Source organism: Pseudophryne corroboree, chromosome 1 (genome assembly GCF_028390025.1).
Source record: "Pseudophryne corroboree isolate aPseCor3 chromosome 1, aPseCor3.hap2, whole genome shotgun sequence".
NCBI classification, from domain to species: Eukaryota; Metazoa; Chordata; class Amphibia; order Anura; family Myobatrachidae; genus Pseudophryne; species Pseudophryne corroboree.
In genome coordinates, this window is record NC_086444.1 from 755,641,635 (window position 1) to 755,666,104 (window position 24,470).

The 24,470-nt window shown below is 48.0% G+C and overlaps 1 protein-coding gene across 2 annotated transcripts in view; it reads left to right on the forward strand.

The window, feature by feature from the left end:
- Window positions 1–6,263: 6,263 nt before the first annotated feature.
- The window catches only part of LOC134909808 (probable E3 ubiquitin-protein ligase HERC6), a 244,695-nt gene continuing 226,488 nt past the window's right edge, over window positions 6,264–24,470 (forward strand). The window contains exons 1-2 of one of the 2 annotated variants that reach the window (XM_063917080.1): window positions 6,264–6,613; window positions 19,215–19,374. In XM_063917080.1, the coding sequence (XP_063773150.1) occupies window positions 6,388–6,613; window positions 19,215–19,374 (386 nt within the window). In that variant the 5' untranslated portion in view covers window positions 6,264–6,387. The remainder of the gene's footprint in view (window positions 6,614–19,214; window positions 19,375–24,470) is intronic. The other variant, XM_063917088.1, reaches the window with a different exon arrangement.

Here is a 24,470-nt window from a genome sequence, read left to right on the forward strand (position 1 = left end):
GCGTTTGGCAGTCATGCGAATTGAACGCTATCATGCGAGGCTAAATAATACACACCTACTTTGTGCATTGTTGCATGGTCGTTTGCAGTAGTGTGTGGTGGGGGTTTGTTTGCATTCGTGCGATGTGGTCGCTGCTGTGCGTACGCTGCTTGCTTGCAAAACAAATAGCGAAAAACTCGGAATGAGGGCCTATCTGTCTTATTTTCTGGACAACGGGATATACCTAAAGTTAACTGGTTAGTTTATCACAGAAGATCAGCAATTAGACTTACAGGAGGATATGCTCCGCAGGCTGCTGACAATCTTTGTCAGGTCGCACCTCTGGGTGGTCCTTCCCCGGATTGATGCTGTCAAAAGGCTGTCACTGAGGAGAATAATCCGCCTCCTTCTCTGCCCCGTCCCGCCTCTGATGCTGCCCTGCTCAGTGCTGTAAATGCTGGGACGACAGGCCAAGCTCCGCCTGCTGTATGTTAAATATGTAAGGTTTGCAGAGATAGGCTGATTCTATTCCAAAGGGCCCTAGGTCTCCTTCCTTAGCATCTCACTCTCCTTAGGGCTCCGCCTGTGAAAAAGGTAAATATTTTTGCACAACACATAAGGGAGGTAATTCTGAGTTGATCGCAGCAGCAAGTTTGTTAGCAATTGGGCAAAACCATGTGCACTGCAGGGGGGGGGGAGATATAACATTTGCAGAGAGAGTTAGATTTGGGTGGGTTATATTGTTTCTGTGCAGGGTAAATACTGGCTGCTTTGTTTTTACACTGCAATTTAGATTTCAGTTTGAATACACCCCACTCAAATCTAACTCTCTCTGCACATGTTATATCTGCCCCCCATCCCTGCAGTGCACATGGTTTTGCCCAACTGCTAAAAATATTCCTGCTGCGATCAACTTGGAATTACCCCCAAGGTCACTGGGAGAGCTGTCGTACCCTTTACACTGCAGATAGGCAGTTGCTGACTACCAAGCTCTCCTTTAATTCATTTAAAAGTCAAAATATCTATCTCTCCTTTCCTCCTATTGCTCTCTGAGAGGTTCGACAATGTTTAGTTCAAGTGATAGGTTAACCTCTGATAATTGAGACATTATCCTCTCTTGACTGGAAATAGGTTGGTTAAGTACTTATGGGGTCTATATACCATACTTGCTTACTTTTGACAACTAGTTTCAGGGAGATTCCAGGCGGCAGTGGAATGTGCCGTTGAGGGGCGTCTCTAGCTCCGCTTAGGGTGTGTATCTAGCTCCACCCATGGGTGTATTTATTGCAATCAGGGGTGTGTCCTGTAATTGCAGGTAAAAACTATAGTACTAAAAGCAGCAAAAGGCAGCATTACACCCAGCACTTTACATTATAACATTCCACCAAACTTGTTGAATCCTGCAGGAGGGACATCTGTGCACGCGCCTATGGGACATGGCCTCGTTGATAAGGGTGTGGGCTCACAGGAAGTGCCGAGATTACGAGCCATGCCTGTTTTTGTTACTATGGGGGCATGAACAGCGCTCTGTGAGCAGCTGGCCACGCCCTGTGTCCTCTCTGCCGGTGAATAGAGCATGTGCGCATGTGCTCAGTGCCTATTCACTGCTGCTCTGCTAACGTCTGCCAACTGCGGGACACTGATGCCCGCGGGTGGGACAACGGTACAGTCAGTGAAAAAATGGGACTGTCCTGAGAAAATTAGGACAGCTGGGAGGTATGACATAAATAACATATACAGCACCTCTCGCCCATTTTACACCCAGTACCAGATTACACACAGTATACACAGCCCCCCATATTACACCCAGTACCACATTACACACAGCATACACAGCCCCTCCATATTACACCCAGTACCACATTACACACAGCATACACAGCCCCCATATTACACCCAGCACATTACACACAGCATACACAGCCCCCATATTACACCCAGTACCACATTACACACAGCATACACAGCCCCCATATTACACCCAGTACCACATTACACACAGCATACACAGCCCCCATATTACACCCAGCATACACAGCCCCCATATTACACCCAGCACATTACACACAGCATACACAGCCCCCATATTACACCCAGTACCACATTACACACAGCATACACAGCCCCCATATTACACCCAGTACCACATTACACACAGCATACACAGCCCCCATATTACACCCTGCACATTACACACAGCATACACAGCCCCCATATTACACCCAGCACATTACACACAGCATACACAGCCCCCATATTACACCCAGTACCACATTACACACAGCATACACAGCCCCTCCATATTACACCCAGTACCACATTACACACTGCCCTCATATTACACCCAGCACATTACACCCAGTACCACATTACACACAGCCCTCATATTACACCCAGCACATTACACACAGCATACACAGCCCCTCCATATGGGATGTAATCATGTTACCGGCGGTCAGGATCACGGCCGCTAGAAATCCCAACAGTCGGCATTCTGACTAACAGTGTCCATGACACCCATAAAGTGGGAATAGAACCTGTGGTGAGCGCAGCGAGCCTGCAGCATGGCGAGTGCAGCGAGCCTGCAAGGGGCTTTGTTGCACTCGTCCCGGCCGCTGGCAATCTGGCGTCTGGGATCCCAGCGTCATTATGCTGACCAATGGGATCCCGACCGCCGGTCATCCGATCTCAACCCCCCCATATTACACCCAGCACACAACATTATACATAGTACCCCCCATATTTCACCCAGCACATGACATTATACACAGCGCCCCCATATTACATCCATCACGACACTATCCACAGCTCCCCCCATATTACACACAGCACGACATTATACACAGCGCCCCCCATATTACACACAGCACACAACATTATACACAGCACCCCCATATTACACACAGCACGACATTATACACAGCGCCCCCCATATTACATACAGCACGACATTATACACAGCGCCCCCCATATTACACACAGCACGACATTATACACAGCGCCCCCCCCATATTACACCCAGCACGACACTATACACAGCGCCCCCCATATTACACACAGCACGACATTATACACAGTGCCCCCCATATTACACACAGCACGACATTATACACAGCGCCCCCCATATTACATACAGCACGACATTATACACAGCGCCCCCCATATTACACACAGCACGACATTATACACAGCGCCCCCCATATTACACCCAGCACGACACTATACACAGCGCCCCCCATATTACACACAGCACGACATTATACACAGTGCCCCCCATATTACACACAGCACGACATTATACACAGCGCCCCCCCCATATTACACCCAGCACGACATTATACACAGCGCCCCCCATATTACACACAGCACGACATTATACACAGCGCCCCCCCATATTACACCCAGCACGACACTATACACAGCGCCCCCCATATTACACACAGCACGACATTATACACAGTGCCCCCCATATTACACACAGCACGACATTATACACAGCGCCCCCCATATTACACACAGCATGACATTATACACAGCGCCCCCCCATATTACACCCAGCACGACACTATACACAGCTCCCCCCATATTACACACAGCACGACACTATACACAGCTCCCCCCATATTACACACAGCACACAACATTATACACAGCGCCCCCATATTACACACAGCACAACATTATACACAGCGCCCCCCATATTACACACAGCACGACACTATACACAGCGCCCCCCATATTACACCCAGCACGACACTATACACAGCTCCCCCCATATTACACACAGCACGACACTATACACAGCTCCCCCCATATTACACACAGCACGACATTATACACAGCGCCCCCATATTACACACAGCACGACATTATACACAGCGCCCCCATATTACACACAGGCAGCACGACATTATACACAGCGCCCCCCATATTACACACAGCACGACATTATACACAGCGCCCCCCATATTACACACAGCACGACATTATACACAGCGCCCCCCATATTACACACAGCACGACATTATACACAGCGCCCCCCATATTACACACAGCACAACATTATACACAGCGCCCCCCATATTACACCCAGCACACGACATTACACACAGCGCCCCCCATATTACATCCAGCACACGACATTACACCCAGCACATGACATTATACACAGCCCCCACCATATTACACCCTACACATGACATTATACACAGCTCCCCCATATAACACCCAGCACACGACATTATACACAGCCCCCACCATTTTACACCCAGCACATGACATTATACACAGCCCCCCCATATTACACCCTACACATGACACTATACACAGCCCCCCATATTACACCCTACACAGCACACTCACCCCCTCCCCTATATTACACTCTGTACCAGCTTACATATTATTATACACAGCCCCCCTCCTATGTTACACCCAGTGCCACAGTACATCCCCCACCATTACATCTGTACTGACCTGCTATAAAGCTGACCTGAGGACAGTGTGGGAGGGGATATGAACACCCAGAGAGAGCCGAGGAGCTGCTGCTGCTGGGCTGATGAAACACGCTGCTGAGTGTGGTGGGAGGGGCCAGCCACAGGGAAGCAAAGCCCTGCTTCAGACGGCTTCTCAGTGTGCACAGCAGGACAGCTGCTGCTGCACACAATGCTTCTGAGGCTGCACTGAAGTCTCCTGTGAAGGACCCGCCCCCCGGCCTCTCCGGACTTGCGCATGCGCAGTATAGCATGTCACGGATGGCTTTATATCCGGGAGGGCTGACAAGGTTTGCGGGGCAGCGGGAGGCTCTTTTAAAAATCGTGAGCCTCCCGCTGAATGCGGGAGGGTAGGCAAGCCTGCTATATACTAAGCCTTGGATGGAGGTAAAGTGGATGGAGACACAGTACCAGTCAGTCAGCTCCTGTCATTTATCAAACCCAGCCTGTGACATGTTAGGATCTGATTGGCTGGTACTTCATCTCCATCCACTTTATCACTTCTCAAGGCTAAGTAAATAGACCCCTATATCTGAAATATACATATATATATATATATATATAAAAAGGCAATGCCACTGACTCATCACAAAACCTCATGAACAATAAGGCTGCACTTCCTTGCCAGTGGCAGTTTTAGAGCAGTCCATTTTTCAAATAGTGCAGCCACACCCAGCGATGTTTGACAGTTGATGTGTCTCCCCTATCTGAATAATGGAGTGCTCTGCAACTGCCAGTGCAAGGAAGTCCAGGAACAGAGCATTGTATCCTTCCCCCTCTGTGACTTGGTATCGCCGGCACCATGCAATCTTTCTCCTCTGTGAGGGGGAAATTATTTAACCCCTTTGTGGGTGGAATTTTTAAAAATCCCTCCGTAGTGGGTGCCTATGTCACAAAAACAAGCTACTGTCCAAATTTGAAGTTCCTACACCTTATGGTTTAGGAGATTTTGTGATGAGTCAGTGGTATTTGCCTTTTAAAGATATAGATTCATCAGTGTGGCGGAATGTTTGAATCTGATGGGTGCACTTGGGCGGAGGGATGGGACATCAGCCTATGTCACATCCACAATAACAAGAATCTTGTTTTACAGGGCAAAATATTTATCAACTGAAATAGTGGAGAATGGGCACTGAGCATTGTGAATCATAGTCTAGTGTAAGTAATAGAGAATGTATGAGTATACAAAGTTTATGGGTGGTATTCAATTCTTTCCGCCCTATTCCACGCCCGTTCTGTTTCTGCTGACGGGTGTGGTATGATCATTTCAACTCGCTGCCCCCAGGGTAGCGAGCACCCAAACTTTTACCCAGCTAAACCTGATTACTATGGGCGCGATATGTGCAATAACGGGGATCACTTTAGAAAGGAGATTGAGCGTGATATATCATTTGAATACCACCATACCTCCCAACATGACCCTCTCCAGGAGGGACACAATGCTCTGCTTCTGGACTTTTTGCTTAATGTATGATTGCCAGCACCTGTGTTGAACAGGTTAATGGATAAGAAAGGTGTTTCGGCACAGGTGATGGTAATCATACATTAAGAGAAAAGTCCAGAAGCAGAACATTCTGTCCCTCCTGGAGAGGGTCATGTTGGGAGGTATGATACCACCCATAATATGTTTCTATTATTTCATACATAAAAGGAATAAATGAGCAATTGTACATATCCTGCGATACATGCTATAGTCAGCAAATTACCCTGTATGAAACAGTACATTTTATGTACAACATCTTAGATGAGAGATGGTTTAGCCCTTTGCCCTGTTAGGTGGAGACAGGGGACCAGCTGATGTAGTTTCTGTTTGTGAGTGAGTCAGAGCTACCTTTTATATAGTGTGTGCAGACAGCCAGGACTCCACCAGTCCACATCTCATTCCTCATACATCCCAGCTGTGATTATTGAACACATCATGTACTGCTGGGGGAATAACAGGTTTGGGCATTTGGGACTTGCTGACACAGAACAAGGAGATGTCCATTTCAAGGAAAATGACTCTTTTCATGGACAGCCAAGTGTGCAAAAGGTGGCATGTGGAGGAAGACACTCACTTTTTCTCCTAGACGATGGCATTGTTTTATCTTGTGGCCAAAACCTTTGCGGACAGCTGGGCAGAAAGAATAATATCAGTAGTTTAGGTAAGGAGAAATGTAAAGTTTCGTAAAACATTAATATTACTTTCTCTACATTTTCAACAGCAAATAATATACAGGTTATTCTATTAGGCAGGAGATATTTTAAATGAACAAGCTTTACAGTTATGTAACTCATGTTTTTATAATGTTTGAATGTGTTCCTATGTGTGTTTCTGTACCAAGCATTACAATTGAGATTTATTTCTTCTGCATCCCTGTGATGTAACCATGTACATGAACAAGTTTTTTGAGAAGTCTGAAAAGCATGCAAAACGTAGGACAGATAACAGTGGCTTGGCAAATGATAATAATGTATATGATATTCCAGGGGGTGGTCTCCTGTATGCCGAATGTTGGGATCCCGGCGCACAGTATACCGGCGCCGGAATCCCGACACCCGGCATACCGACAACTATTCTCCCTCGTGGGGGTCCGCGACCCCCCTGGAGGGAGAATCAAATAGTGTAGTGCGCCACCGCGTCCGCAGTGTGGCGAGCGCAGCGAGCCCGCAAGGGGCTCCTTTGCGCTCGCCACGCTGTCTGTATGCCGGCGGTCGGGCTCCCTGCGCCGGTATGCTGGTCGCCGGGAGCCCGAGCACCGGCATACCGTACGACACCCATTCCAGGGTAGGTGTCTGTGGAGGAACATGCAAGATGAAATCACCCTCCAAATATTTTGTTATAACAACCTTACAATTGGTAGAGTACAGTTCTCTTACGTTTGTTCCATCTCTTCTAAAACAATAACATACCTCCCAACATGACCCTCTCCAGAATGCTCTGTTCCTGGACTTTTCTCTTAATTTATGATTGCCATCACCTGTTCTGAAACACCTTTCTTATCCATTAACCTGTTCAACACAGGTGCCAGCAATCTTAAATTAAGAGAAAAGTCCAGAAGCAGAGCATTGTGTCCCTCCTGGAGAGGGTCATGTTGGGAGGTATGTAATAAAGACTGAGTACTCCTACAATGCACCACATCATTGAACTCATGTAATGAATCTTCAGCTATTTAGGTTTCTGTGGATGTAAGTTTCGTTTCTTCGTAATCTGGGAGTGGGATACTAGATTCACTTTCATTTTCTCCTGCAGTCTAGCTGCAGATAATAGTTCTGACACATTGTAAAGTCATACTGACTCTGATTCTGAGATGTGGAGAAAGCAAAATAAAATAAGCAAGTAACTTTGCACATGGATAAACCACCTTACAAATGCATGGTGTGCAAGTACATTTAATTCTTTAAATGCATCATACTTGCTTACTTTTGAAAAAGCATTTCAGGGAGAGGTGAAAGTGGGGATCCGGTCTGAAGATCGACAGTGTCTAGGTCGACATGGATGGAAGGTCGACAGGGTTTCTAGGTCGACATGTGCTAGGTCGACAGGTCTAAAGGTCGACATGAGTTTTTCACATTTTTTCTCTCTTTCTCTATCGTCCTAGTGGATGCTGGGGTTCCTGAAAGGACCATGGGGGATAGCGGCTCCGCAGGAGACAGGGCACAAAAAGTAAAGCTTTAGGATCAGGTGGTGTGCACTGGCTCCTCCCCCTATGACCCTCCTCCAAGCCTCAGTTAGATTTTTGTGCCCGGCCGAGAAGGGTGCAATCTAGGTGGCTCTCCTAAAGAGCTGCTTAGAAAAGTTTAGCTTAGGTTTTTTATTTTACAGTGAGTCCTGCTGGCAACAGGATCACTGGAACGAGGGACTTAGGGGAGAAGAAGTGAGCTCACCTGCGTGCAGGATGGATTGGCTTCTTTGGCTACTGGACATTAGCTCCAGAGGGACGATCACAGGTACAGCCTGGATGGTCACCGGAGCCTCGCCGCCGGCCCCCTTGCAGATGCTGAAAAGAGAAGAAGGTCCAGAATCGGCGGCAGAAGACTCCTCAGTCTTCTTAAGGTAGCGCACAGCACTGCAGCTGTGCGCCATTGCTCTCAGCACACTTCACACGGCAGTCACTGAGGGTGCAGGGCGCTGGGAGGGGGGCGCCATGGGAGGCAATGTAAACCTATTTTTTGGCAAAAAATACCTCACATATAGCCTCCGGGGGCTATATGGAGATATTTAACCCCTGCCAGAATCCGTTGAAGAGCGGGAGACGAGCCCGCCGAAAAAGGGGCGGGGCCTATCTCCTCAGCACACAGCGCCATTTTCCCTCACAGAAAGGCTGGAGGGAAGGCTCCCAGGCTCTCCCCTGCACTGCACTACAGAAACAGGGTTAAAACAGAGAGGGGGGGCACTAATTTGGCGTTAGAAATATATAAAAAGATGCTATAAGGGAAAACACTTATATAAGGTTGTCCCTATATAATTATAGCGTTTTTTGGTGTGTGCTGGCAAACTCTCCCTCTGTCTCTCCAAAGGGCTAGTGGGTCCTGTCCTCTATCAGAGCATTCCCTGTGTGTGTGCTGTGTGTCGGTACGTGTGTGTCGACATGTATGAGGACGATGTTGGTGAGGAGGCGGAGCAATTGCCTGTAATGGTGATGTCACTCTCTAGGGAGTCGACACCGGAATGGATGGCTTATTTAGGGAATTACGTGATAATGTCAACACGCTGCAAGGTCGGTTGACGACATGAGACGGCCGACAAACAATTAGTACCGGTCCAGACGTCTCAAAAACACCGTCAGGGGTTTTAAAACGCCCGTTTACCTTAGTCGGTCGACACAGACACAGACACGGACACTGAATCCAGTGTCGACGGTAAATAAACAAACGTATTCCTTATTAGGGCCACACGTTAAGGGCAATGAAGGAGGTGTTACATATTTCTGATACTACAAGTACCACAAAAGAGGGTATTATGTGGGATGTGAAAAAACTACCTGTAGTTTTTCCTGAATCAGATAAATTAAATGAAGTGTGTGATGATGCGTGGGTTCCCCCCGATAGAAAATTATTGGCGGTATACCCTTTCCCGCCAGAAGTTAGGGCGCGTTGGGAAACACCCCTTAGGGTGGATAAGGCGCTCACACGCTTATCAAAACAAGTGGCGGTACCGTCTATAGATAGGGCCGTCCTCAAGGAGCCAGCTGACAGGAGGCTGGAAAATATCATATAAAAGTATATACACACATACTGGCGTTATACTGCGACCAGCGATCGCCTCAGCCTGGATGTGCAGAGCTGGGGTGGCTTGGTCGGATTCCCTGACTAAAAATATTGATACCCTTGACAGGGACAGTATTTTATTGACTATAGAGCATTTAAAGGATGCATTTCTATATATGCGAGATGCACAGAGGGATATTTGCACTCTGGCATCACGAGTAAGTGCGATGTCCATATCTGCCAGAAGATGTTTATGGACACGACAGTGGTCAGGTGATGCAGATTCCAAACGGCACAAAGGTGTATTGCCGTATAAAGGAAGAGGAGTTATTTGGGGTCGGTCCATCGGACCTGGTGGCCACGGCAACTGCTGGAAAATCCACCATTTTTACCCTAAGTCACATCTCTGCAGAAAAAGACACCGTCTTTTCAGCCTCAGTCCTTTCGTCCCTATAAGAGTCATATTTGCCCAGGGATAGAGGAAAGGGAAGAAGACTGCAGCAGGCAGCCCATTCCCAGGAACAGAAGCCTTCCACCGCTTCTGCCAAGCTCTCAGCATGACGCTGGGACCGTACAGGACCCCTGGATCCTACAAGTAGTATCCCAGGGGTACAGATTGGAATGTCGAAACGTTTCCCCCTCGCAGGCTCCTGAAGTCTGCTTTACCAAGGTATCCCTCCGACAAGGAGGCAGTATGGAAAAAAATTCACAAGCTGTATTCCCAGCAGGTGATAATCAAATTACCCCTCCTACAACAAGGAAAGGGGTATTATTCCACACTATATTGTGGTACTGAAGCCAGAAGGCTAGGTGAGACCTATTCTAAATCTAAAAAAATTTGAACACTTACAAAGGTTCAAATCAAGATGGAGTCACTCAGAGCAGTGATAACGAACCAGGAAGAAGGGGACTATATAGTGTCCCGGGACATCAGGGATGCTTACCTCCATGTCCCAAATTTGCCCTTCTCACTAAGGGTACCTCAGGTTCGTGGTATAGAACTGTCACTGTCAGTTTCAGACGCTGCCGTTTGGATTGTCCACGGCACCCCGGGTCTTTACCAAGGTAATGGCCGAAATGATGATTCTTCTTCGAAGAAAAGGCGTCTTAATTACCCCTTACTTGGACGATCTCCTGATAAGGGCAAAGTCCAGGGAACAGTTGGAGGTCGGAGTAGCACTATCTCGGATACTGCTACAACAGCACGGATGGATTCTAAATATTCCAAAATCGCAGCTGATCCTGACGACACGTCTGCTGTGCCTAGGGATGATTCTGGACACAGTCCAGAAAAAGGTGTTTCTCCCGGAAGAGAAAGCCAGGGAGTTATCCGAGCTAGTCAAGAACCTCCTAAAACCAGGAAAAGTGTCAGTGCATCATTGCACAAGGGTCCTGGTAAAAATGGTGGCTTCCTACGAAGCAATTCCATTCGGCAGATTTCACGCAAGAACTTTTCAGTGGGATCTGCTGGACAAATGGTCCGGATCGCATCTTCAGATGCATCAGCGGATAACCCTATATCCAAGGACAAGGGTGTCTCTCCTGTGGTGGTTACAGAGTGCTCATCTTCTAGAGGGCCGCAGATTCGGCATTCAGGATTGGATGCTGGTGACCACGGAGACCAGCCCGAGAGGCTGGGGAGCAGTCACACAAGGAAAAAATTTCCAGGGAGTGTGATCAAGTCTGGAGACTTTTCTCCACATAAATATACTGGAGCTAAGGGTAAATTTATAATGCTCTAAGCTTAGCAAGACCTCTGCTTCAAGGTCAGCCGGTATTGATCCAGTGGGAAAAACATCACGGCAGTCGCCCACGTAAACAGACAGGGCGGCACAAGAAGCAGGAGGGCAATGGCAAAAACTGCAAGGACTTTTCGCTGGGCGGAAAATCATGTGATAGCACTGTCAGCAGTGTTTCATTCCGGGAGTGGAAACTGGGAAGCAGACTTCCTCAGCAGGCACGACCTCCACCCGGGAGAGTGGAAACTTCATCGGGAAGTTTTTCCACATGATTGTGAACCGTTGGGAAATACCAAAGGTGGACATGATGGCGTCCCGTCTGAACAAAAAACGGGACAGGTATTGCGCCAGGTCAAGAGACCCTCAGGCAATAGCTGTGGACGTTCTGGTAACACCGTGGGTGTACCAGTCGGTGTATGTGTTCCCTCCTCTGCTTCTCATACCTAAGGTACTGAGAATTATAAGACGTAGAGGAGTAAGAACTATACTCATGGCTCCGGATTGGCCAAGAAGGACTTGGTACCCGGAACTTCAAGAGATGCTCACAGAGGACTTATGGCCTCTGCCGCTAAGAAGGGACTTGCTTCAGCAAGTACCATGTCTGTTCCAAGACTTACCGCAGCTGCGTTTGACGGCATGGCGGTGGAACGCCGGATCCTAAGGGAAAAAGGCATTCCGGAAGAGGTCATTCCTACCCTGGTCAAAGCCAGGAAGGAGGTGACCGCACAACATTATCACCACATGTGGCGAAAATATGTTGCGTGGTGTGAGGCCAGGAAGGCCCCACGAAGAAATTTCAACTCGGTCGATTCCTGCATTTCCTGCAAACAGGAGTGTCTATGGGCCTCAAATTGGGGCCCATTAAGGTTCAAATTTCGGCCCTGTCGATTTTCTTCCAGAAAGAATTGGCTTCAGTTCCTGAAGTCCAGAAGTTTGTCAAGGGAGTATTGCATATACAACCCCCTTTTGTGCCTCCAGTGGCACTGTGGGATCTCAACGTAGTTCTGGGATTCCTCAAATCACATTGGTTTAAAACCAGTCAAATCTGTGGATTTGAAGCATCTCACATGAAAAGTGACCATGCTCTTGGCCCTGGCCTGGGCCAGGCGAGTGTCAAATTGGTGGGTTTTTTCTCAAAAAAGCCCATATCTGTTTGTCCATTCGGACAGGGCAGAGCTGCGGACTCGTCCCCAGTTCTCTCCCTAAGGTGGTGTCAGTGTTTCACCTGAACCAGCTTATTGTGGTGCCTTGCGCCTACTAGGGACTTGGAGGACTCCAAGTTGCTGGATGTTGTCAGGGCCCTGAAAGTATAGGTTCCAGGACGGCTGGAGTCAGGAAAACTGACTTGCTGTTATCCTGTATGCACCCAACAAACTGGGTGCTCTTGCTTCTAAGCAGACTATTGCTAGTTGGATGTGTAATACAATTCAGCTTGCACATTCTGTGGCAGGCCTGCCACAGCCAAAATATGTAAATGCCCATTCCACAAGGAAGGTGGGCTCATCTTGGGCGGCTGCCCGAGGGGTCTCGGCTTTACAACTTTGCCGAGCGGCTATTTAGTCAGGGGCAAACACGTTTGTAAAATCCTACAAATTTGATACCCTGGCTAAGGAGGACCTGGAGTTCTCTCATTCGGTGCTGCAGAGTCATCCGCACTCTCCCGCCCGTTTGGGAGCTTTGGTATAATCCCCATGGTCCTTTCAGGAACCCCAGCATCCACTAGGACGATAGAGAAAATAAGAATTTACTTACCGATAATTCTATTTCTCGGAGTCCGTAGTGGATGCTGGGCGCCCATCCCAAGTGCGGATTATCTGCATTACTTGTACATAGTTACAAAAATCGGGTTATTATTGTTGTGAGCCATCTTTTCAGAGGCTCCGCTGTTATCATACTGTTAACTGGGTTCAGATCACAGGTTGTACAGTGTGATTGGTGTGGCTGGTATGAGTCTTACCCGGGATTCAAAATCCTTCCTTATTGTGTACGCTCGTCCGGGCACAGTATCCTAACTGAGGCTTGGAGGAGGGTCATAGGGGGAGGAGCCAGTGCACACCACCTGATCCTAAAGCTTTACTTTTTGTGCCCTGTCTCCTGCGGAGCCGCTATCCCCCATGGTCCTTTCAGGAACCCCAGCATCCACTACGGACTCCGAGAAATAGAATTATCGGTAAGTAAATTCTTATTTTTTTTGAATTTTTTCATACTTTACTGTTCCAATCGTAGTCCATGTGGATCGTTAAGTGTGCCAAGCGAAGCGAAGGCACCATGCCCGAAGCATGGCGAGCGAAGCGGTGCACTAATTTGGGATCCTGGTCACTCTACGAAGAAAACGTCACCAAAAAAAAAAAAACTCCTGATGTCGACCTTTAGACCTGTCGACCTAGAAACCCTGTCGACCTTCCATCCATGTCGACCTAGTGACTGTCGACCTATAGTGGTCGACCTAAACATTGTCGACCTAGACACTGTCAATTTGATGAACCACACCCGGGAAAGTGACACCTATCAGCACGGATGTGCACTGCTACATATGAGAGGAGTGTCCTAAAAATGACTTGCATCCAAATGTAAATGAGCCCCACAGTTAGTAAAATCCACTTGTTGAAGAAAAGACACTCATATTTTTCAGGAATCGTTTGTGTATTGTGTTAGAAGAGCTTCCATATACTGTAAGTGGCCAAGAGAAACCTTATTTAAAATACATGTAGCCATAGGGATCATTGTGCCTTATAACAATGCAGGGAAATGGCACTGATGATCCCATTTGAATGTATGTATCTCTGATTTATTTTTTTACCCCAAGAATGTAAAGTAAAATCAGGGAGATTGCTGGTCTATTCAGGGAGTGAGGGAGATTGCTCCTATTTCAGGGAGTCTCCTGCAGAATGAGGGAGGGTAGGCAACTCTGAAATGCATGCAGTGTAAATACTTGCTGCTTTTACATGTAGCTAGCAAATCCTGGAAACTGGACAGATTTATGTTTTGTTTTTACACTGCAATTTAAAATTGAGACTTTGGTCACACCTCTCTCAAATCCTAAGGTATATTTACTAATGCTCGATTTTGTATTTGATTTTAGGTCAGATTTAAATCAACTGCATACTTGCCTACTTTACATTTCTCCTCTCCGGGAGAATCCCAGAGAGGAGATGCTGCAGAAGACTTCGGGGGCGGGCTGTGACATCATCAATCCCCGCCCCCACATCGGGAAACGCTGCAATACGCGGTTCCACGGGAAGGGGGTGGGGCTAAAATGACGTGATTTGTCTCATTTTAATCCCTTCCCCACCCCACGGCATACTTGTCTACTTTTGAAAAACAGTTTCAGGAAGATTCTAGTTTGCAGTTGAGTGCGGTACGCGGAGTGCGTCGAGCGCCATTGAGGGGGGTGTCATACTCTGCCCAAACAGTGTGTCTAGCTCCACCTATGGGTGTATCTATTGCCACTCAGAGGTATGTCGTAGGAGAAAATTAAAGTACTAAGGGGTCTATTCATGAAGCAGTGAAAATAGTGGAGACGTGAGCCAGTAGAGAAGTTGCCCATGGCAACCAATCAGCTGCTCTGTATAATTTTATAAAATGCATTTGATAAATGTTACCTCAACACTGATTGGTTGCCATGGGCAACTTCTCCACTGGCTCACTTCACACTTTTCACTGCTTCATGAATAGACCCCAAAGTGTAGTATACTGTCAAAGGGGGGTTTGTGTATGGGTGGCATGTGCAGTAGTTGCATACAATCGATAATTTTCAAAATCATTGGCATTGCACCCGAGTCTGAATCAACCAAATTTGTGACAATCAGTAACTCTGGAGCTGCTGGAATCTGAGATAGATTCATCCTCTGGATCCTCAATATACAGGTAAGGAGATGGACCTGTGTGCTTGACTCTTATGTGTTTCGTAGGTAACATTTTAACAGTACCGTGCAGCAATGTTGCAAAAAAGCTAGCATCCTCCATTTTTTTTTTTTTTTTTTTGCAACATTGCTGTATTCCACTGTTAAATTGTTATATTGTATTACCATTTTTGTTTACAGATTGATATATACTATCTTCCACAGTAAGATCACTGCTGCCAACTGATATGTCACACCACTTAGACACCTCAAAAAACATACACATCCTGAATAAACCCTGACAGCACATTCATTTATGGACATTTAGTACTATGGATATAGAACACATGACAAACAAGCGCAGGGGTCCATCTCCTGACAATGGATGACTCTAAAATCAGGGAGCAGAGGACGATTAGCAGCATAAGCATATCTCCCAACATGACCCTCTCCAGGAGGGACACAATCCTCTGCTCCTGGACTTTTCTGTAAATTTATGACTGCCGGCAGCTCTGCTGAACAGGTGAATGGATAAGAAAGGTGTTTCACCACAGGTGATGGCAAGCATACAGTAAGAGGGAAGTCCAGGAGCAGAGTATTCTGTCCCTCCTGCAGATGGTCATGAGGTATGGCAGCAATGCAGGAAACGTACAGGAGTTAGTAGCAAGGTCAAGAGCGCCCAGTGTCATGGAAGGAGTACACAGTGAAGGGGAAATCCAGAGGAAAAGGAACAGGACCTACTGTAGGCTTCCCCTTAGTGAATGCGGAGCCTGGAGATGGTAAGGTCAGGGACACACCAGGAAACAACTGCTCAGCAGCAGGAAGTACAACGCAAATCTCAGGATCAATCAGCGGCAGGTTAGCAGCGTAGTGTTCCGCAGCTAGGACGGGCCTAGGAGAATAATTCCCACAGACAAGAGTACAGGCTGGGGGCGGGTGAAGGAAGCATTCTTGGTTTGCATGCACACAGCAGGGGGAGGGCATTGACCGGTTCTGCTTTACCCAGCAAAGATACCCCAGGTAAGGAGCCGGTGAGCAGCTGATACACGTGCCTTGCAGTTGAAGGATGAAGGCGCCTCGGGCTTCACTCACCAAGTGGGAGGTATCCACTCAGTAACACCAGTGTTCACCAGTTAGCGGGTAGTCCAAGTGTGGAAGGTTTGTAAAACAGGTACCAGTGCAGCACTGATCTAGAAGGAATGGTCCTTCCTTTCTGGCTCCTGTCAGCTGCTTTCTGGTCAGTAGGTGGGTGGGTGAACCAGCGAGCTCAGGGTTAGGGTTTGCAGCTGGTGTCATGGCTTAAGGTCCAATCCTCTAATTTGGGGGTTTGATTTAATATCTGGTACAGCATGAGGGTAGACAACTATGCATTCAGAACTCTTTCTATTTGGCTGTACTCTGCACTGTGACAGAAGACAAAGTAGAGGGTACTGGTGCTGCAGTATGTTAGAGAGGGTTAGGGTTAGGCTGCGGGAAGGTGATGTTAGGTTTAGATTACGTGAAGGGGATTTAGGGTTAGGCTGCGGTGGGGGGGTTAGGTTTAGGCTGCGGGTAGGAGGTCAGGCTTGGGCACCACTGGGGAGGGTCGGGGTTAGGCGTCGGTAAAAGAGGGTTAGGCTGCGATAAGGGAGGGTTAGGGTGAGGGGCAGCTTGCTTCCCATCGGGATTCCAAACAGTGAGATGCTGCTGTCCGTATTCGGACCACCGGTATCCTGCCTGACAGCATTTCAGCCCCAACCCGCAACTGCATTATTCCTGTTAAAAAGACCTCTCTATGGTGCATTTACCAAGATACATAGAGGAGTTTACATTCAAATGCCAAAACTTATTACAGATCACTACTTTTCACCTTTAATATATATTAGAACCTTCTGAAGTCAGCTTTGCCCATGGTCATGCGTAGCAGGGGGTTAAGTGGCTGTCTTTGCTGTGTTTTACATGAATTCTTTCTCCAGCAGTGTGCAAACAATGACCATAAGACCATAAACAGGACAAAAGGGTCGGGGTGAGGGAGGATGAGCGCTTTTCGACAAGTCCCTAAGTGGAAGGATGAGGAGGGGGTCTGGGGGGCACCAGCAATAACGGGAGCGCTACAGGGAACTGTGGAATGCAAGTCCTGGGAGCATTGTGATATGAGTCACACTTCTGTCAGCTTGTTGTCTCACTGCTGTTGCAGCAGTGCAGGCTGTGTCTGTGATTGTCAGTAGTGATTACGGCAGTTTGACTGTGATAAGGCCGTACCTTAAGTGCAGGAGGATGCAGTCCACCTGCGGCTCCTGTGCTTCTTCCCCTCTCAGTAATTGTGGTGGGCGGCCGGGAAGGCAGAAAGACAGATGGCTCTTGTGCGGTGGACCTAAACTCTTCAGTCTCGGCATTACCGCAGGGCGAACCGCGGCGGCAGGCAAGTATCCCAAAGTCTTTTCTTGCAAGCCCCGCCACCGTCACTTCGGGACTCGCGCACGTGCAGTCCAAATTCTCAACGGGAGGTGAGGAATCCGGGAGGTTTATCTAATTTTGCGGGGCAGCGGGAGACTCCACAGTGAACCGGGAGTCTCCCGCGGGATGCGGGAGGGTAGGCAACTATGCCCCACGGACCCGCGAATACAGGAGATTATCTCCAACCTGCCTGCATCACTAGGGTGTGAGCAGAATGCGGGAGACCTGCCTACTCTTTCAGGGGTGCGGGGAGCTACCCCAAAAGACGGGAGCCTCCCACAGCTTCCGGGAGAATATGCAAGTATGATCAACTGCAATGCAATCAAACTGACAATCACTTTTCATCAGATCACACATTTACCAAGATTTGATTTTGAAATCAATTTCAAAATCAAATTCAGTGTTGTATGAGTCCAGAGACAGCAAATCCACAGATGGTAAATTCACAGCGACTGTGAACACATTCCCAGCATACTTGCCTACTCTCCTGGAACAGCCGGGAGGTTCCCGAAAATCGGGTGGTGGTCAAGGCCTCCTGGAAGAATGGGCAAGTCTACAGGCCAGTACCACCTGCTTGCATAGGACACCTTTAGACGTCTTGTGGAGTCCATGCCTCTATTGGTCAGAGCTGTTTTGGTGGCAGGTGGTTTTAATGTCATGTCTGATGGGTATATTTATAGTGATATATATTTAAATGGCCTGAGGGAGGTGCATCAGGGTAAGCTCTCACGAGTAGGGCCCTCTTCCCTCATGTACTTATCCTTTTCTTACTTTAATAATCTTCAAATGTAACATCCTGCGGTCTTCTGCCACCTGATGCTTATTCCAGTGTCATCTGCTAATGTAGCTATGTTAATTTACCCTGTACTTGTCCTATATTGTCTGCAACTATAAGTTGCTGTTTTCCTGTTTTGATTATTTGTTTATATACTCTGTAATTGGGCGCTGCGGAACCCTTGTAGCGCCATATAAATAAAGCCATAGTTACATCCTTTCTATGTGCCCTCACATGACTTGATGTTACACATGTTAGCATGGACGAAGCACTGAGACACTTTGTGGTACAGCCACATATAGAGACATCCTTAAGTTCTTTGCTAGATGAATTCAGTTGCGCTCTCCAGGGGCTGGCACTCGTAGGCAGCGGCCTAAAGCTGCCTACTGGTAGAGCCGGACCTGCTGCTGTATGCTCAGATCATGCCACCAATCATATGGCCACCACAAGTTCACTGTGTCCTATGGACTGCAAAGATGCATGCACAAGTGCAGGGTTAACTGAAAAGCATTGAGGGGACTAAGGTTTTCAGTCCATACTGTGAGATTTGTGCAGCGATGCTTACTATTGTATCACTGTGATGCAGTATTTTAGATACTAATTAAAATCATCAGTGCTACAGTATATGTTCAAAGAATTTCTCTTGGTGCCAGGTGTGTTATACATGTTTTGTAAGCTTTAGGAATATGTATATGCTGGAGGATCTGTAATCACTATCTTTTGCGTATTCAGATAACATACTTTGAGCTTTGCTTCATGACAGAACAAATCCATGCACTGGAAGCCCAGACTATTGTTGATGTGAGCTGTGGGTCAAACCACTCTGTGGCAATATGTAATGAAGGCAATGTATTTACCTGGGGTGAAGGAACACATGGACAACTTGGATCAGGACAATTTCCTCAGCAAACTCCTAGTCCAAGGTATAGTAAACTACAAGTTTGATACACAGAATGGAAGTTAATCTAGACATGAACACTGGTCTTTGCAGCTCCACTGGTGGATTCCAGTAGTAGTAGAAAATGCATATTCAATAGTGAGAAAGGTATTTTCTAAGTATAGAAGAGGGTAACTGAATCTGAAGAAGCATCCAGATGATCGACATGGGATAATATCAAGCAGTGTAGTCAAAGCAGTTAAGAGCCAGATGGATAGTGGTACAGAGCCAAAAAGATTAAAATCCTGGACATTAGTCGTACAAAGTCAAATGTAAAAACACCTGCAATAATCCAGTAGAATCCAGAGCACAGGTTCAGAGGGAATGGTATCAGGATCCCGGCCAAGGGTGTAGCTACCATAGGTGCAGGGAGTGCAGCTGCTATGGGGCCCAGAGCAGCGAGGGGCCCACTTTCCCTGTCAAAGTTACGTGTGTTATATACATTTTTCACCATTGGGTGGAACATAGGAACCCTTAAAACTTTTGCCTTGGGGCCTGCAATATATCTGGTCTTGCCCCTGGGCCTGCTCACTGTAATGTGGTATAAAATGAACTGGAGGGCATTATAATGTGACATAATATGAACTGGGGCACTGTAATGTGGCATAATAGGAAGTGGAGGCACTGTAGTGTGGTATAATATGAACTGGGGTCATTGTAATGAGGCGTATTAGGAACTGGCGACACTATATCATAATGTGAACTGGGGATACTGTGCGGCATAATGTGTACTGGCAGGCCTGCAATGTGACATCATGTGAACTAGGGAACTACTATTGTTCACAACATAAACTGGAGCACTGCACTACTGTGGTTCATAAAATAAACTAGGGCACCACTATGGGACAGGGCCCCTTCAAAATATTGCTATAAGGCCCATAAAGCTCTGGCGATGCCCCTGATCCCGGCGCTTGGGATGCCTGCAGTCATAATACTGACAGCGGCATCCCGACGCTCAGGATCCCGACATCTAGTAGAAAAGTATTCTATCCCTACTTCCCAAATCCCCTAATCCTCCTTTTCTGCAGCATGACCCTGAACCTCCTTCCCTGCAGCTTAACCCTAACCCTCTCCAGTGGTGCCTAACCCTAACCATCTAAATACTTTGTTTCTCTTACGTCCTAGAGGATGCTGGGGACTATGTAAGGACCATGGGGTATAGACGGGCTCCGCAGGAGACATGGGCACTCTAAAAGACTTTAGATGGGTGTGCACTGGCTCCTCCCTCTATGCCCCTCCTCTAGACCTCAGTTAGATCCTGTGCCCAGAGGAGACTGGATGCACTGCAGGGGAGCTCTACTGAGTTTCTCTGAAAATACTTTTTGTTAGGTTTTTTATTTTCAGGGAGCACTGTTGGCAACAGGCTCCCTGCATCGTGGGACTGAGGGGAGAGAAGCAGACCTACTTAACTGATAGGCTCTGCTTCTTAAGCTATTGGACACCATTAGCTCCAGAGGGTCGGAACGCAGGTCTCACCCTCGCCGTTCGTCCCGGTGCCGCGCCGCCGTCCTCCTCACAGAGCCGGAAGATAGAAGCCGGGGGGGTATAAGAAGAAAGAAGACTTCACAGGCGGCAGAAGACTTCAGATCTTCACTGAGGTACCGTGCAGCGGTAACGCTGTGCGCCATTGCACCCAACACACACACACACACACACACACACACACGCGGCACTGTATGGGTGCAGGGCGCAGGGGGGGGCGCCCTGGGCAGCAATATTAACCTCAAGGGACACTGGCTAATATATTAGATACTGCGGAGGCAGTATGTTGAAAAACCCCCGCCAGTATAAAGAATTTGAGCGGGACCGAAGCCCGCCGTTGAGGGGGCGGAGCTTGATTCTCCAGCACTAACCAGCGCCATTTTTCTCCACAGCAAGCTGCAGAGAAGCTGCTCCCCGGACTCTCCCCTGCTGAGCAAGTACAGAGGGCAAAAAAGAGGCGGGGGGGGGGGGCACATTTAATTGGCGCAGTGAGTGTATTATTTATTCTATAAAAGAGCGCTGTACAGTCTGGGATTTTATTCCAGTGGCGCTGGGTGTGTGCTGGCATACTCTCTCTCTGTCTCTCCAAGGGGCCTTATTGGGGGGCTGTCCCCATAATTGTATATCCCAGTGTGTGTGGGGGTGTCAGTACGTGTGTGTCGACATGTCTGAAGCGGAAGGCTCGTCTAAGGAGGAGGTAGAGCAGATGATTGTGGTGTCGGCGCAGCCGACACCTGATTGGTTGGATATGTGGAATGTTTTAAATGCAAATGTGTCTTTATTACATAAAAGATTGGACAAAGCAGAGTCCAGAGAAAAAGCAGGGAGTCCATCCATGGCTTTGACTGTGTCACAAGGCCCTTCGGGCTCTCATAAACGTCCCCTGTCCCAGGTAGCAGACACTGATACAGACATGGATTCTGACTCCAGTGTCGACTACGATGATGCAAGGTTACACCCAAGGGTGGCCAAAAGTATTCATTATATGATTATTGCAATAAAAGATGTTTTGCATATCACAGAGGACCCCTCGGTGCCTGACACGAGGGTATGCATGTTTAAGGAGAAGAAACCTGAGGTAACCTTTCCCCCATCTCATGAGCTGAACGCTTTATTTGAAAAATCTTGGGAAACTCCAGACAAGAAACTGCAGATTCCCAAGAGAATTCTTATGGCGTATCCTTTCCCCGCACGGGACAGGTTACGGTGGGAATCCTCGCCCAGGTTGGACAAGGCTTTGATGCGCTTGTCCAAAAAGGTGGCGCTACCGTCTCCAGACACAGCAGCCCTCAAGGATCCTGCTGATCGCAGACAGGAGACTACCTTATAAACAATTTATACACATACGGGTGCCTTGCTCAGACCGGCAGTAGCGTCTGCATGGGTATGTAGCGCAATAGCAGCATGGGCAGATAACTTGTCATCTGACATTGACACCCTAGATAAGGATAGCATTTTATTGACCTTGGGTCATATTAAAGAAGCAGTGTTATATATGAGAGACGCTGCGAGAGACGTTGGGTTCAAGAGCCAATGCCATGGCAATTTCTGCTAGGCGAGCCATGTGGACCCGCCAATGGGCAGGTGATGCCTATTCAAAGAGACATATGGAAACTTTGTCTTACAAGGGTGAGGTTTTATTTAGGGAGGGCCTCGCGGACCTGGTTTCCACAGCTACCATGGGTAAATCTTCTTTTTTGCCTTATGTTCCCCCACAGCAAAAGAAAACACCACAATATCGGATGTTTCGGTCGCATAAGTCCAGAAGGGGTCGGGGCTCTTCCTTCCTCGCCAGAGGTAAGGGTAGAGGGAAAAGAATGCCTGCTACGGCTAGTTCCCAGGAACAGAAGTCCTCCCCGGCTTCTTCAAAATCCACCGCATGACGCTGGGGCTCCACTGCGGGAGTCCGCACCGGTGGGGGTACGTCTTCGACTCTTCAGCCAGGTCTGGGTTCTGTCAGATTTGGATCCTTGGGCGATAGAAATTGTATCCCAAGGCTACAAACTGGAATTCAAAGAAGTGCCTCCTCAAGGCAAGGAGTCACAATTATCCCATACTTGGACGATCTCCTGATAAAAGCGAGATCGAGAGATCAGTTGCTGAAAAGCATGTCACTCTCCCTGAGAGTGCTGCAGCAACATGGCTGGATCCTAAATCTGCCAAAGTCGCAGTTGATTCCAACGACTCTGCTATCATTTTTAGGCATGATTCTGGACACGGAAAAGAAGAGCGTTTTTCTCCCAACGTAAAAAGCCCAGGAACTCCAGAGCATGGTCAGAGATCTGTTAAAGCCAAAAAGAGTGTCCGTTCATCAATGCACTCGAGTACTGGGAAAGATGGTGGAGGCCTACGAGGTCATACCCTTCGGCAGGTTCCATGCGAGGACATTTCAGTGGGACCTTCTGGACAAGTGGTCGGGGTCCCATCTACAAATACATCAGAAAATAAGCCTGTCCCCCAGGGCCAGGGTGTCTCTCCTGTGGTGGCTGCAGAGTGCTCACCTTCTAGAGGGTCGCAGGTTCGGCATTCAAGACTGGGTTCTGGTAACCACAGACGCGAGCCTCCGAGGATGGGGAGCAGTCACACAAGGAAGAAATTTTCAGGGACTGTGGTCGAGCCAGGAGGCTTGTCTACACATCAACGTGCTGGAATTAAGGGCCATATACAACGGCCTACGACAAGCGGAGACTCTTCTTCGCCACCTACCTGTTCTGGTTCAATCAGACAACGTCACAGCAGTGGCTCATGTAAACCGCCAAGGCGGGACAAGGAGCAGAGTGGCAATGGTGGAAGCCACCAGGATTCTTCGCTGGGCGGAAAATCACATAAGCGCGCTGTCAGCAGTCTTCATTCCGGGAGTGGACAACTGGGAAGCAGACTTCCTCAGCAGACACGATCTCCATCCAGGAGAGTGGGGGCTTCATCAAGACGTTTTTGCAGAGATAACAAGTCGTTGGGGGCTTCCTCAAATAGACATGATGGCGTCACGCCTCCACAAGAAACTTCTGAGGTATTGTTCCAGGTCAAGGGACCCTCAGGCTGTAGCGGTAGACGCCCTGGTAACACCATGGGTGTTTCCGTCGGTCTATGTCTTCCCTCCTCTTCCACTCATCTCAAAAATACTGAGAATCATAAGACGAAAAAGAATCCAGACAATACTCATTGTTCCGGATTGGCCTCGAAGGGCCTGGTATTCAGATCTTCAGGAAATGCTCACAGAAGATCTGTGGCCTCTTCCTCCCAGGGAGGACCTGTTTCAGCAGGGGCCCTGTGTGTTACAAGACTTACCGCGGTTACATTTGACGGCATGGCGGTTGAACACCAAATCCTAGATAGGAAAGGTATTCCGGGGGAGGTCATCCCTACTCTGATAAAAGCTAGGAAGGAGGTGACGGCGAAACATTATCACCATATCTGGAGGAAATATGTATCTTGGTGTGAAGCCAAGAATGCTCCTACGGAAGGTTTCCACCTGGACCGTTTTCTACACTTTCTGCAGACAGGAGTGGATATGGGCCTAAAGTTAGGCTCCATTAAGGTGCAGATTTCGGCCCTGTCAATATTCTTTCAGAAGGAATTGGCTTCTCTCCCAGAAGTCCA